We start from the raw sequence: 15,450 nt of genomic DNA, 5'->3' as shown, positions 1-15,450 counted from the left end.
AACTGCAGGAAATTTTTATTACTACTAATGGAAAAAGATTTTAATGCTTGTATTCTTAATATTTTTCTGTAACAGAGATGGACTATCATTTACAATTTGGGATAGGTGGACTGTACATGGAAAAGAAGATTTTACCCTCTCAGATTTCATGAATGCTGTTAAAGTAGGATATTTTTATTTCCTCGATTTAATTAGTACCTTAAAATCTACTTTCTGTGCAATGTCATGCCTCCTAATTCGTAGGAATTCCAGTAGGTCCTTGTAATTATAATAGTACTGATTTCTTTCCTTAGTTCATTCCTGTATGTACATACCTATTGTACTTTACAAATAAGACATAAGAGAATAGCAAGAGTATTACATTAGAACCCATACTGTAATGACAGCATTTCTCTCGAGACTGTTTAGCTTATTTTACAATAGATCTTAACCTGAGCCTTTGAGGTTTTTTTTCTTTCCTTATGACATTGAGTGCTCTCTACTTTGAAAGGAGGCACTTTGGGTTTCCCGTTGGTATGTCTGAATTGCCAGCCTCACTATTGTTGCACCTTGTGCCTTCTATTAATCCAGTGGTTCTCCACCTTCTTAATGTGACCTTTTATACAGTTCTTCACGTTGTGGTGGCCGCCAACACTAAAATTATTTTCTTTGCTACTTCATAACTGTAATTTTGCTACTGTTATTAATTAGGCGACCCCCGTGAGAGGGTCATTTGATCCCCAAAACTATCAAAACCCACAGGTTGAGAACTGCAATATTTTGAAACAGTGCTTGCTTGAACAATAGAACCAGATAAGTAAGTCGTTCTAATAACAAAGACAGATACTTAGACAACTAAAAGGTAGACAGTGTGGATGTCCTGAAACCCACAGATGATTCACATTTGGGTAGCTTAAGACCTCACACTGCCTGAAATGCCATATAATGTAAAACTAACACATTTACTTCTAAGTGCTGAGGCTGTGGCTTATGGAAAAGCACTAGGCCGACATGTATCTAGCCCAATCAGTCTCCAGTACTAGGGATGAACACAACTGTGCAGTTCTGAGATTTTCCATTTAATACTTTCAAACTATGGTTAACTGAGAAAAGTGAAAACATAGATAAAAGATCACCACTATAATTTTTAGTCTTTAAATTTATGGGAGGATAAAAATGATATTTTATATGAGTCTGCCTTCCTTTCGGTGAATATAAAATATTTTTACCTGTGTTCTTTGTGTTTGAATGGAGCTTTGATTGTTTCCTTTGGCATCTTTACCTCTAGGAGAAATATGGAATTGAGCCGTCAATGGTGGTACAGGGAGTCAAAATGCTTTATGTTCCTGTAATGCCGGGTCATGCAAAAAGGTTAAAGTTAACGTAAGTATTTAACATTATGTGCAGTAGGGTCACAAAAATCAAAATGTAAGTTAGATACACACTGGAAAGTTAAAGAAATTAATAGAGTCTATATCAAAGGCATTATTACGCTATTAGTAAAGACTGAATCTATTCGGGGACAGCCAGCAGTCCAACTCTCAAATGAGGCTCATAGGATTACACCTTTGTAGATTTATTATAGACAAGTCAAATCTTTTTCAGCTAGTAAGTTTAGAAATTTGATCAGTATACTATTAAGTAAAAGTAATGCATGTCTTACATGTAACCATAGAAAACTGCATTTATGAAATTGTTATTTAAAACAAGAGTGCGTTCAGTGGATTTCTGTTAAAGATGCCTGCTATGTGTCTGACTTTGTTTTAAGCATTGGGGATACAGTTGTGAACAAAAATCCTTTCTACTTGAGGAGTTTGAATAAAAACTACATATGGTCAGGTAGTGGTAGATGCTATAGAGAAAGTAAAGAATGAAAACAGGAAGAAATGTAAGGAGAGGGAAGGTTGAGTTGTTGTATTTAATAATTTAGATTTTTCCCTCGGCATGTTGGATTCTTACACTTGCTTGCAAGGTGCTGGTTGACCTAACTTTTCTGTATCCTCGTATGTCCTTCCCTATTTCCTTCCTTCCCTCTATACTAGTCTGTGTATTTCTGTAATACTACCGTCATTCTCTTGTGATGGCTTTGCTCTATTATTTCCTCTGCTTAAAGATTAGAGAGTGGGTTAATGAATTCTCAGTTTTGGTCTTTGTACTTCCTTAAGAGACTTTTCTTGTAGTAATTTGTTTTGTTTTGTTTTTTATTCTTTGTTCTTTTTCTCTTGGCAGGAGGCGCCACTCAGCTCCCAGTTAAAGACACAGTGGCTTATTCTTTCTTATGAATGCCCAGCCTTAGCTTAGCTTATTTTCAGCCAGCTTTTTGGTTTTTCGACACAGAGTTTCTCTGTATTGTTTTGGAAGCTGTCCTGGAACTCGCTCTGTAGACCAGGCTGGCCTCGAACTCACAGAGATCCGCCTGCCTCTGCCTCTGCCTCCTGAGTTCTGGGTTTAAAGGCGTGTGCCACCAACCCCCAGCCAGCCAGCTTTTCTTAACTTAAATTATCCTGCTTATCTTTTGCCTCTGGGCATTTACCTTTCTCTCTTTCTGTATTTCTTTACTTCTTAGTACATGGCTTGCTGTATAGCTGGGTGGCTGGCTCCCAAAGTACTTTCCTTCTCCTCTTTTTGCTCCTCGATCTTCTCCTCCCAGATTTCTCCTCCTATCTATTTATTCTCTCTGCCTGTTAGCCCCACCTGTCCTTTCTCCTGTCTTGCTATCAGCCATTCATCTCTTTATTAGACCAGTCAGATGTTTCAGTCAGGCAGAGTAACACAGCTTCACAGAGTTAAACAACTTAAAAGAATACAGCACATCTTTCTATCATTAAACAAATATTCCACAACATTAACAAATGTAATACATCTTAAAATAATCTTTTACAACATTTCTGAATTCTATTTAACACTGCAAACTCTCTCCAGCTTTAGCTTGGTGTGCTTGCCCTGTTTTGCTCTTCTTTTTTCTTTCAAAAGTCTGTAATGTATAATATACTTTGATCATATTCCCCTCATTTTCCATTATCCTCTTATCCTCTCCTCCTCCCATTGCACTCATACTTTTCCTAACATTCTCCCCTCCTACTTTGATAACCTTTTCCCCAAAATCCTTCTATTTTTAATTGTGTACACACATTCACACATATGAGCAGCCAAAGCTTGTAGGATGTTTTCTCTTTCCCCCTTTTGACATGGGTTCTGGGAATGACCAGGGTTGCATAGTAAGCTCCTTTAGCCACTAAGCCATCTCACTGCCCCACTCCCTTTTAATTAAAGTTACTTGCATTAGCCTATATGGGGGATTATTTGTTTTGTGCTCGGGAAACTTATCAGTGGCTACCCTACTGAGGAATGTGACTTCTTTTTCTCCAGTAACCATAACTACCATAAGAACCCTTCTTCCTTAACTGTGGAACATTGGTCGGCCGGTTTTGTACAGCCACTGTTGCTGTGAGTTCATGAGTACAACAGCCATGTCCAGAAGATAGCATTACACAGCATTCTTTCCCATCCTCTTGTCTTCTTTCCACCCCTCTTCGGCAGTGTTCCCTGAGCTTGGAAAGACAATTACTGCTGACTACTCAGTCATCACTTAATCCCAACACATGGACTTTCTCCTTTGACTGTTGCACACTGCAGACAGAATCTTCTCTGACCAAAACTGAAACAGATATTTAGGAGGTGGTTTAACACTTTGTCTACTTAGCAAAGCAACAACAGTAGGTCCTGTTTCACATAGAAGTAGATGCATCCAAGGCCTACAACTTCCTTAGCCTTGAACTAAAGTGCAAATTTCTTCCTGTGTAGTGGGGCCTGAAATCAGTAACAATACACTTGGCTATCCCACGAACAGTCATGCCACTGTTGTGCCATTGGGCACTGGGCACATTTTGCCTGGCAGGTTTGCATTATAGCTAGTTTTCTGAGTTTAACCCCAGAAGTCTGCATATCACCTACACATACTGTGCAACCTAGCCAGTTGAGTGGATCCTTCCATCTCAGGTCTAGCTTCATTTCTCTATATCCTTCAGCCAAAGAAGGTAGTGTCTTCAGCAGTAGGATCATAGCTAGCTCACATGAACAACCATGAGAGATGGCATTGTTTTGGAGGCCTGTGGGGCCTCCCTGGGCAACAGTTCATAAGAAAATTTAAACAAATGCTAGTATTTTTGTTTAATACACTGTGACATGGGCTAAGGAGATAGCTCATGGGGTAAAAGAAATTGCCACACAATCCTGGCAACCTGAGTTCAATCCTCAGAGCCCACATAAATGTGGAAGAAGAAACTCCACAGTGATCCTCTGACCTTCACACACATATGCTCTGGAAGAAACTTCTACACGCATGCACACAGCACATGTATACATGGGTATACAAAGTAAGAAATTCTTAAATAACAGCTTCTAGAAACAATATTATCTACTTATATATTTCCCTTTAAACTCTTATTATATGTTTTTAATTAGCTTATAAAATAACATGCTTCATATGGGTATTTCATGTATCCTTAGTTTCAGTTAACCCCATACCCATCCCTTTATAACGTCTCCACTTACAGCTTTACACTCCTAACATTTTCCCCTTTACTTTTCTATCTCGTGTTCTGCCTTTTCTCTCTTAAGGTCTTTCCTTTCCATCCTCCATCTCCTAACCCATTCTTGTTTCGTGGCCTCTACAGGCACCATATGATAAACACAAATCTAAAAATTTGAAGGTAGGATCTGAATATGAAAGAATATCTAAATATCTCTGAATATTTAACATTTGTCTTTCTGGGTCTGGGTTACCTTACTTGGTATATTTTCCAATTCCATCCATTCTTCTATAAATTTCATAACTCCTTTTTTTTCTTTTTTTGACTTTTCAAGACAGGGTTTCACTATATAGCTTTGGAGCCTATCCTGGTACTCACTCTGTAGACCAGGCTGGCCTCGAACTCACAGAGATTCGCCTGCCTCTGCCTCCTGAGTCCTGGAATTAAAGGTGTGCTCCACTAACGCCTTGCTGATAACTCCATTTTTTTTTACAGTGCATATATAAATGGATACACAAACTTGGAATTTTGCAAATAGTATATGGCCTCTGGAAACATTATCCACTTATGTATTTCCCTTTAATCTCTTAACTATATTATGAATGTACATTTTCATAATCCATCAGTTGATGAACATTTAGACTGATTCCATTTTGTAGCTATTGTGAGTAGAGTGAGCATACTGTGTATCTCCTTAGTAAGATGTGAAGTCCTTTGTATACATGCTGTGCAAGTGTCTGTAGTAGGATGTGAAGACCTTTATTTATCTGCTGTGCCATTGTCTATAATAGGATGTGAAGACCTTTGTGTATGTGCTGTGCAAGTGTCTCTGTAGAAGGAGATAAGACCTTTGTGTACATGTTGTGCAAGTATCTCTGTAGAAAGAGATAAGACCCTTGTGTACATGCTGTGCAAGTGTCTCTGTAATAGGATGTGAAGACCTTTGTGTACATGCTGTGCAAGTGTCCTTGTAGAAGGAGATAAGTCCTTTGTGTACATGCTGTGCAATAGTCTATAGTGGAGGTGAAGTTCTTTGTGTACATGCCGTGCAAGAGTATATAGTAGGAAGTGAAGTCTTTTGTGTATGTCCAGGAGCAGTAGAGCTAACCTGTATGGTAGTACTATTTATAGCTTTTTGAGAAACCTCAACACTGATTTCCATAGTGGTACACTGGCTTATACTCCAGCCAACAGTGAGTAAGTGTTCCCATTTCCCTATGATCTCACCAGCATTTGTCATCATTTATATTCTTATTGGTAGCCGTTCTGACAAGGATAATATGGAACCTCAAAATCTTTTTAAATTACAGTTACCTGATGGTTAAGAATATTGAATACTTTTTTTAGCCATTTGTATTTCTCTGGAGACTCTTGTGTTCTGTTCTATAACCCATTTTTTAAAATAGGGTTGTTTGCCTTTGTTTGGTTTTTTAGGTCTTTGTGTATTCCAGATGTTAATCCTTTGTCAGATGCTTAACTGTTGAATATTTTCTTCCTTTCTGTAGGAAGGTTGCCTCTTGAGTGGATTCTGTTGTACAGAAGCTCTTTATTTCCTGAGGTCCCCCTTGTCAATTGATGTTCTTATTTCCTGAGCTAGTGATATCCTATCCATAAAGTCATTCCTGTGCCTCTAATCTAAAGTGCTTTCCCTGCTTTTTCCTCTGGCAGTTTTAAAGTTTCAGTTTTACCCTAAGATCTTTGTTCCAGTTAGAATTGATATCTTTGTGTAAGAAGATAGGATCTAATTCCATTCTTCATCCACTTTCCCCAACACTGTTTGTTGTGAAGATGTTATCTTTTCTCCAGTATGTGTTGTTGGCATCTTTGTTAAAAATCACGTGGCTATATATGTGGCTCCTCTGTTCTACTGATCTATATGTCTGTTTCCATACTGGTTTTACTATAATGGCTCTGTGCTTTAACTTCAAATCAGGTATTATGGTACCTCCACTGTTATGTTTATGTTATTTATGATACCTCTACTGCCCAAGATTACTGTTTCCATATAAATTTTAAGGGTTTTGTTTTATTTGTTTGTTTGTTTTTCTTTTTCTCTGAAGAATGGTCTTGGAATTTTGATAGGGATTGCATTGAACCTGTGGATTATTTTTGGCAGGATGGCCATTTGCTCAGAGTTGATTCTTGAACATGGGAGGCTTTCCATCTTCTGAAAGTATCTTCTTCGATTTCCTTTTTCTGTGTTTTAAAGTTTTCATTATAAAGGTCTTTCACAGCTGTGCATTGGTGGCACACGCGTTTAATCCCAGCGCTCAGGAGGCAGAGGCAGGTGGATCTCTGTGAGTTCAAGGCCAACCTGGTCTACAGAGCAAGTTCCAGGACAAGCTCCAAAATATACAATACAGAGAAATCCTGTCTCAAAAAACCAAAAGAAAAGTAAAATTAATTTTTTTTAAAAAAAGGTCTTTCTCTTCCTTGGTTTTGTTTATTCTAGAGTATTCTGTAGTTTTATGAAGAGTACCCTTTGTTTGCTTCTCAGTATACTTATCATTGAAAGGCTGATGGTTTTTACGTGTTACTGTTTATCTGGCCACTTTGCTGAAAATTTTTATGTGCTCTGTGTGTTTTGTAGTGGAGCATTTAGGGTCTTTTAGGTAAAGAATTATGAATTTGAAAATAAGGATTTTTTTTTTGCCTTTTTGTATTACTTTTGTTTTTTTGTTCCTGTCTTTGCTCTAGTTGAGACTTCATACACTGTATTAAACAGAGATGTCTTGTTCCTGACTTAGTGGGAATGCTTTAAGTTTTTCTCCATTTCCCACTGTAGATTTGTTACAAATAACCTTTATTATGCTGAAATATAGTTTCTCCATTGCTAGTCTCTTCCAAGTTTTTATTATGAAATGATCTTTACTATGTCTATTGAAATATGACCATGTAATTTCTGGTCATGAGTCTATTTATGTAATATATTACATTTATTGATTTGTATATGTTCATCCTTGCATCTTTAGAATGAAGCAAACTTGATCATGACAGATGATCTTTTCGATGTTCTTGAATGCAGTTTGCTAGTACTTAATTGAGAATGTTTTCATCTATGTTCATCAAGAAGACTGATCTGTAATTTTCCTCTGTGTGTGTCTTCATTGAGTTTGGTAACAGGGAAACACTGGCTTTGCAAAGTGACTTTGAAAGCATTTCTTCCTTTTTTCTGTTTCATTGAATAATTTGAGGGTTGAAATTAGTTATTCTTTAAAGCCTGGTAGAGTTCTGCAGTGTACCATTCTGGTTCTGAATTTTTTTAACTACTTTTATCTTGATGTTAATTATAGATCTGCTTAAACTCTTTTATCTCATTTTGGCTTAACTTTGGTAAGTCACATGCATTTAGAAATACATCCATTTCTTTTGGATTTCCCAACATAGTGAAATATAAGTTTCTAAGATATGCCCATATGATTTATGATTTAATTCCTTTCTGTTGTAATGTTTCCCTTTTCATCCCTAATTTATTTATTTTGGGTCTTTTTTCCATTTCTTAGTTTGACTAAGAGTATGCCAACTGTGTTTATCTTTTCTTTTCAGAAAACCATCTTGTTTGATGTGCACGTGCATCTGTATGTGCACATGGAGATGTGTGGTGTGCGTTTTAGTGTGTGTGAAGATCAGAGATTAATGTCAGTGTTGGGGGCTGTGTCTCTCACATAAACTAGATCTTGCTGTCTTGGATAAACTGACTAGTCCCCACTTCCCCAGTGCTAAGACTATAAATGCTGCCACTTGTAGCTTTATTTGGCTTCTAGCTACCATCATGCTTGCACAGCAAACATTATTTTCCTAAGCCTCTCCTGTTTCTCTTTTTCGTAGCATTTACCATTATGCTATAGCTACAGCATATTTGCCTGTATTGTTATGTCTGTCGTTATCCCCACCCTCACACTAGAATGTTAAGTTCCACGGCGCATAAATCTTTATTTGATCTCTTCATTGTTCTGTGTCAAGCAGTTAGACCAATACTTTGCACAAAATAGGCATCAGTAAAAGGTTGTATGGATAAGTGGATCTCGATATATGATGGTTTTCTTTAACATGATTATCAGTTGAAGTTAATCACTTGTGTGTTATAATTCTTATCTTTGCTTTAAAAGTTGTTATATTAGGTAAACATTAATTTTGTCTTGCAGTTGCTTTTTTTTTTTTGGTTTTATGAGACAGGGTTTCTCTGTATTGTTTTGGAGGCTGTCGGTCCAGCCAGGCCTCGAACTCACAGAAATCCGCCTGCCTCTGCTTCCCGAGTGCTGGGATTAAAGGCGTGCGCCACCACCGCCCGGCTGCAGTTGCTTTTATTAAGACCCTTTAGTATTATTTAAAGAACTTGAAAGCTGTATTTGAAGTTCTTTAAATAGGTGTGTGCCTCCTAAATGCTAGTGAAATGTGTGATCATAGATTAATTAGTGTAATTTAAAATTTGCTGCAAAAAAAAATAGTGTGTTTTGAGAGTTGGCTAGTGTGTCATCCCTGTAGCATGAGATGCTTTATGAATTACATTTCTTATGTTCTACATTTTTAATGTAGCAGGTATTTATTTATTACTTAAGTATTGGACACTTTAGATCAGTCAGTAAGAACTTCATAAGAGCATGAGCTTGGCTTTATAAAGACATGTTCACATGCTTCGGTGGTTATTTGCTAACACTTGTTTTATCTCCTTGAGTAAGTTTGAAAAGATTCTCTTCCATGTTTGTTCTCATAGCTACTGAGTGTTCAAGTAATAGTAAACCCTAAAAATATAGTACAGGAGTAGTATTCCATAATTGCTAGCTTTATTACTATCTTGTTGCTATACAAATATCCCTGTTGTAGAATACAGTCTACTCAGAGAAACTGGCACATTGGTTATTAATTAAATGTAACTAAAACCATTATAATGAAGATGTTAGCATTGCACCATGGGCTTTCTTAACTCAAACCTTGATTTGGGGTTAGATTACATTTGAGCATTTGAAGGAGGATTATTAGATGCAAAAGCAAACAGCTTGTACATATACATTTAGCTTAAGAAGTAAAAAGTACACTTGATCTCTCTTTGGAAAGTTAGATGATATGGATATGAGTGGTAGAAAGAATGAGGAATTATGCATGGGACAAAGTATCCTTGTCAAATAGAAAGAGCTATGTGGGGGATAAACTCGTAACATAATCAAGAGCCTGGCATGAAGTAGGTCCTCAACTTACATTTTAGGGGAATTCTGACAGGAGAAAGGATAGATGAGGACAGCTTGCATTTTAAGATTTTAATGAAACTTACTTTTTCTCTTTAAAAGAGGGCTAGAGGTTCCTGATGTTTCTAAACTTGAGATGTAGGAGGAAAGTCAGTTTTTCAGATTCACTGAATACTTCTTGGGATTTTTTTCCTTTCTTTTTTGTCGTTACTAGCAGGGGTCATATTAGGTAAGTGTTTTCAATATGGAACTCGTATTAGGAAAAAATTAATAGAGCATAGGCAGATCATTATAAAGTATATGAACAAGTTCACAGTCTCTGAATAGTACTAGTTAGCAAAGTCTTTTACTGAAATACCACAGTATGTATTCTTGCTTATTTTTCTTAGAATGCACAAACTTGTGAAACCTTCCACTGAGAAGAAGTATGTGGATCTTACTGTGTCGTTTGCCCCAGACACTGATGGAGATGAAGATTTGCCAGGACCTCCAGTAAGATACTACTTCAGTCATGACATTGATGAATAGAAGTTGTCATAGAGTTACTCCAGGACTACTTTATTTTGGAAAGTGTACTTAATTCAGAAGATAAAATTAATCAGTTCATAATACTGTGGATCTCTTTTTGCCTTAATTTAAGGGAAACATCAGTAGGAAACTTAACTACACTGAAGAATTACAAAACATTTTGGAACATAGTACATATCTGTTGCTTCATACCGCTATGATCACAGCAACTTTGAACTGGAATACCATTTTCTAATGATTACAAGTTTGTATATTAAACATTATGTATGGAAAGAAGGAAAAAAGAAAGCATTTATCTATGGCCAGAAGAAATAAAGATGAAGAAATAGAAAACAGTGAATCCCGGCTATTCAAAAAGCTAAATCCTGTTTTAATGTTTTCTTTTTTGTTTGGTATTTGAGACCCATTTTTTCAATATAAACAGTGTGACAGTGTACCTCTGACATAATTAGGCTTTGGAAATTCTTAGCACTGAGAGGAGGAGAGATGTTAGTGATAGATGAAGAGTAGAGATTTATAATTGTGTAGCTACAGTTGGTGTCCTGTTACCTCTGCTAACAGAGTTTGTTATATTACTCCCTGCCCTAAATCAAGAGTTTTGCTGTGTGATCAGTGTTGTAAACCATGAGGTGATGACATGTTAACTTGGACTAAATGTTAACAGTGTTATATGCACTCTGACAACTCTCAGAAAAATCCATAAATGTGAGCAAATCATTTGATTGTTAATATGCCTTTATTTTATTTATCTGGAACTATAAACTCATCATAGTATATGACTGAAAAGTTTTACAAAGGGAATATCCTTAGAAATAGATGAAAATTTAAAATTAATTCTAGTAGAGTTGGCTTTTTTTTTTCCTTCCAGCGATGTAATGGAGAAAAAAAATAGTAGTTTTTTTTAAAGAAAGCATGTCATTTTACTCCTCATTCCCAAAATGGGAATTGACAGAGATAGAAAAATTATATTTTTTTAGGTTTTTCTTCATTGAGAGAAATAACTATTTCCTGATATGAACAATTGCAAATAATGATATAATTGGGTCCATTAAATGATAAAAACAGTACTTGGCTGTGAAAATCAGTGAAAACAAGTGACTATTAAAGGGTTATGCACTCTAAACAGCAAGTGCTTCCAGCCTCCAAAAGTCGCTGCCTGGAGCTCCTACTCTTGTTCAGACCATTAGTAGCTACTTTGATTAATTAAATACATCAGTATTAATTCTAACAGTCTCTCCTTATACTCTGTGCTTACTTTCCATTTACAAATAATTTAAAAATCTGTATGTTAACCAGCTTTTGGTTTCTTCTTCTTATGAAGTATCCAGTTGGGAAATGGGTGAGTTTGTCTAATAAAATATTCCGTTCATTGAGCAATGAAGAAAAGTAGCAGGATCCATTTTAAAGAAATGGCTAAATTCGAAATAAACTATTGTTTTTGTCATATCCTACCTCTTCCATTGTGCATATTTCTAGTATCTTCAAAATTAATGTTACATAAAATTGAATACAGGAACATGAAGGCTCCATGACTTAAAACCTAGTGAGAGTAAGAACAATAAAAGGAGTTTTGTAAAAGAAGCCCCTTTTCCCAATTTTTACTTTGTCTTGTGTTCTTTGGTAGTAGCATATTTTCTAGGTAACCATTCAACAATCCTCAAGCATGAGCCAGTGGCTTGGCTATGTTTACCTAAGTCCACATCTCTTTGGAAGTAAATGAGAACCACGTTTTGTTGAGTGCTTCAGTAAAGAAAATCAACTGGGATTAGGCTTGGTTTGCAATTAAAACTACAACCATTTTGCCATTTGTGTTTTCGTTTTGTTTTCTGTAGGTAATGATTATTCCTATCCTGCTAAATATTACTAAATTGGAAAGCCACAGTGATGTTAATGACAACTTTTTTCATTGTTATATTTTGTACCTTAAGATTATTGCTATAAAATACAGCTATCGAATACTGGGTGTAAAAAAGAAAAAAAAAAACAATTTGGTGTTACTCCATTCAGTGACTAACTATGTATTCTAAAAATAAGTCTAAGAAATTTCAGAATTTTGTCATAAACCATGCTGTGATTCACTGCAGAGAACCTCTTATTCTGTGGTTAATACTGCGTCTGTGTTTCCTCATTACTATGCTTTGCAAGCAAACTAGTTTGGGGCATATAAGTCAGAGGAGCAGAGTGTGCTTAACAAGCTCAGAACCCTAACTTTAATCCCCAGGAGCAAAAATAAATGAGAAAACCAGGCAGATTAGCCACTCCATGAGAAACCTAGTAAGGGGTTTCAAAAGTTGATTCCTTATAGGATTTGAAGCAGTTGTATTATGTGTCTTAAGTTCCTTACACATCGTTCCAAAAGTAGAACTTGATAAAAATGTATCATTATTATAGTCTACCTTTCACAGCATATTGTCGGAACAGTGTCAGAGTACAAAACTACAGCCATAGCTGGGGTTGTATGTAGCTCTACCATAGAGTTCCTGCCTAGCATACACAAGATTGGGTTTGAGTCCCAACTCTAAACCAGAAACCAGAAAGTTTAGGTCTAGGGAGTCAGTGGAAGAATGAGCGGGCAATTTGTGTTTGCTTTTCTCTTGCTGTATCTTGAAAGCTTGTTTGTTTGTGTTGTGGCTATGGATTATGTGTGTCTATGCACTACAGGTGTGCAGTGCTCCTTAAGCCAGGAGAGGGTGTCGGATCCCCTGAGACAGGTTACAGATAGTTGTGACCTGCCAGGTTCTCTGCACAGGCAGCCAGTTATCTTAACCACTGAGCCATCACTCCAGCTCCCAAAGCTTCCTGTCTTGAGAAATGCACACTGAAAGTATATAAAATGTGAATATACAGTTTAAGGAATAATGTTAAAATATTTGCTTATCCAAACAGTATTGAAATTAATAGATCATTGATATCAGAAACCTTCCTTGACCCTCCCCAGTTACTAAATCTTAAACCCCTGGTAATTGCTATGATTTTGGGTTTTTTTTTTTTTTTTTTTTGGTATTAACTGTTAACCTTGTTCTTGTGGTTGTACCCTCCTCTGTGTGTAAATGTAAACAGAACAATTGAGTTCTGCCTGCTTTTGAACTGTATGTAAAGAATCAGTCTACATCCTTTTGTGTCTTTCATTCACTGTGATTCACCAATGTTCGTTGTAGCCATATTTTATTTACCATTGCTGTAATAGTTTACCTTTGCATTAATATTCCAGTTTATGTTGTATTGACTATGAATGATAAAGATGTATTTAGTTTGAGATAATTACAGTTCTATAATAAGTGTATTCTGTTTCTCTTCGATTGCAAATAAGATGTCTAGGATCAAAATTGTTTGATTGTAGATATTCTTTTGTAATGTTTTATTTTTGAAATTAAAATATAATCACATCATTTCCTCCTTCCAACCCTTCCCATATACCATCCTCTTGCTCTAATATTCCTTTTCTCCACATTGAGATCAGTTTGGACAATTTTTGTTTCTGTATTTTGACAGTGTGGTGGATATGCAGTTGTATTTGACTGTTTCCTTTATACTCTTATTCCAGCGGGATGGGGGAGTGGCAGGATAGGCACTTTTTCACATGGCCATTTCCACTTTCGTTTTTGAAGTGTCTTGTCAGATCTGTTACATAGCTTTTCCTCATTTGGTACATGAAAAGTCCTTATAGATCATGTTCTTATTGTCTATATAGTTTTAAATATCTTCTGTAGCTAAAGGTTAGATACCTAGCAGGACCAGTCTTTTGTTTCATACTTACAACCTCATTCCCAGCTTGGGGAATCTTCTAAGATCCCCCTGTTGTCTTCTAAGCACTTTAGTTTTGCCTTTGAGGCTTAAGTTGTAATTCACAAGGAGTTAATTCTAAAGATGATAGCTAGTACCAGTAATACTTCTGTTCTTTTTTTTCCCCTACTTCTACCAAAGTAGCATTAGAAAATGTGTCTGTCTCTTATTGAACCTTCCGTTCCTTTCCTTTTGTGTCCTAATGATAATATATTGCCTTCATCACTGTAGCTGATATTATTTTTATGTTTGAAAAATCAAACTTACTTGATTATTAGCCCTTCTAGTTTCCATTCTCAGATTTCTTTGAAAACTTGCAAATTGATCACTTTGGCAGTTTTCGCTTATCTTAACAAAAATAAATAAATAAATGTTAATCTCTTGTTTATGTGTGTATGTGGTGTGTGTTTCCACATATGTGCACGCCTTCCTGTATTTATCCATATACCATGTATATGCAGGTGCCTGTAATGGTCAGAAGGCATCAGATCCCCTAGATATGGAGTTACAGGCATTTCTGAGTTGCCCAAGAAGGGATGCTGTGAACCAGACCCTGATCCTCTGCAGGACAGCAAATACCGTTAGCCATTGAGCCATGTCTCCAGCCCAAGCAGCATAGTCTTCCTCATTTCAGAATCTAAAGTCTTCTTCTAAGTCTATTATCTGACTTTGGTTTCTTTTGTTCTTTCTCTGTATCCAGTATGTTCTTAATACTTACCAATATTTTACTTGAAATCATGCAGGAATTGTTTATTAGGACAATATTTTCATTCTTCAAAGACTTGGTTTTGCTTCTGCCTGGGGACTAAAATCACTTTGATGGAATTTCAGACACTCAGATTTCCTAGCCCTTCTAATGTGATTCAAGGTAGAACTTCAGACTACTATTCTCTTATTTCTTGTCTGCCATTACCCTGAAAGTTCATCCCTTCAAAGTTCCAAATGTGGTTTGAGGTTACCAGGGTCCCTACATCTTGAATGGCACTAAAAATTAGATCATTTTTTTTCTTAACCAAGATCCTGCTAAACTGAAACTCAAATGTAAAGATTATTACAAAAATCTTATTCTTGGAAAATACTGTTGTTTTTAGGTGAGACTTTGAAAAGGGATTAGGTTAGAGGAGATCATGACACTGGGACACAGCCATAGCACCAGTAGTTTCAAAGGTGGAAGTGATTTGACTTAGGATGATTTTTCTGGCTCACACTGGAGGTCCTGGCCAGGTTGAGACCCTGGAAGAGATCCTACACAATTTTTAGTGCTAGACATTTGGTCTTCCAGTGTCCACACCCGTGAACAAAATAAACTTTCACTCCTTTAACATGAGAAAAATCCTAATGAAAATTTCAAAGATCTTTTTAAATCCTTAAATCCATTTCAGACTCATTTTGTAATTCAGGATATGAAAGCTTTTATGAATTTCAAACTAACATTCTATAGTCAT

General features: G+C 36.3%; 1 protein-coding gene across 1 annotated transcript in view; it reads left to right on the top strand.

The window, feature by feature from the left end:
* The window catches only part of Uba6 (ubiquitin like modifier activating enzyme 6), a 59,858-nt gene extending 48,055 nt beyond the window's left edge, over positions 1-11,803 (top strand). The window contains exons 31-33 of the mRNA XM_040747285.1: positions 76-163; positions 1,268-1,362; positions 10,084-11,803. Coding sequence (XP_040603219.1) covers positions 76-163; positions 1,268-1,362; positions 10,084-10,222 — 322 coding nt within the window. The 3' untranslated portion in view covers positions 10,223-11,803. The remainder of the gene's footprint in view (positions 1-75; positions 164-1,267; positions 1,363-10,083) is intronic.
* The last annotated feature ends 3,647 nt before the right edge of the window (positions 11,804-15,450 follow it).

The sequence above is a fragment of the Mesocricetus auratus genome, unplaced genomic scaffold (genome assembly GCF_017639785.1).
Source record: "Mesocricetus auratus isolate SY011 unplaced genomic scaffold, BCM_Maur_2.0 Super-Scaffold_100006, whole genome shotgun sequence".
Taxonomy (NCBI): Eukaryota; Metazoa; Chordata; class Mammalia; order Rodentia; family Cricetidae; genus Mesocricetus; species Mesocricetus auratus.
This window is presented reverse-complemented; position numbering and strand designations above follow the sequence as displayed.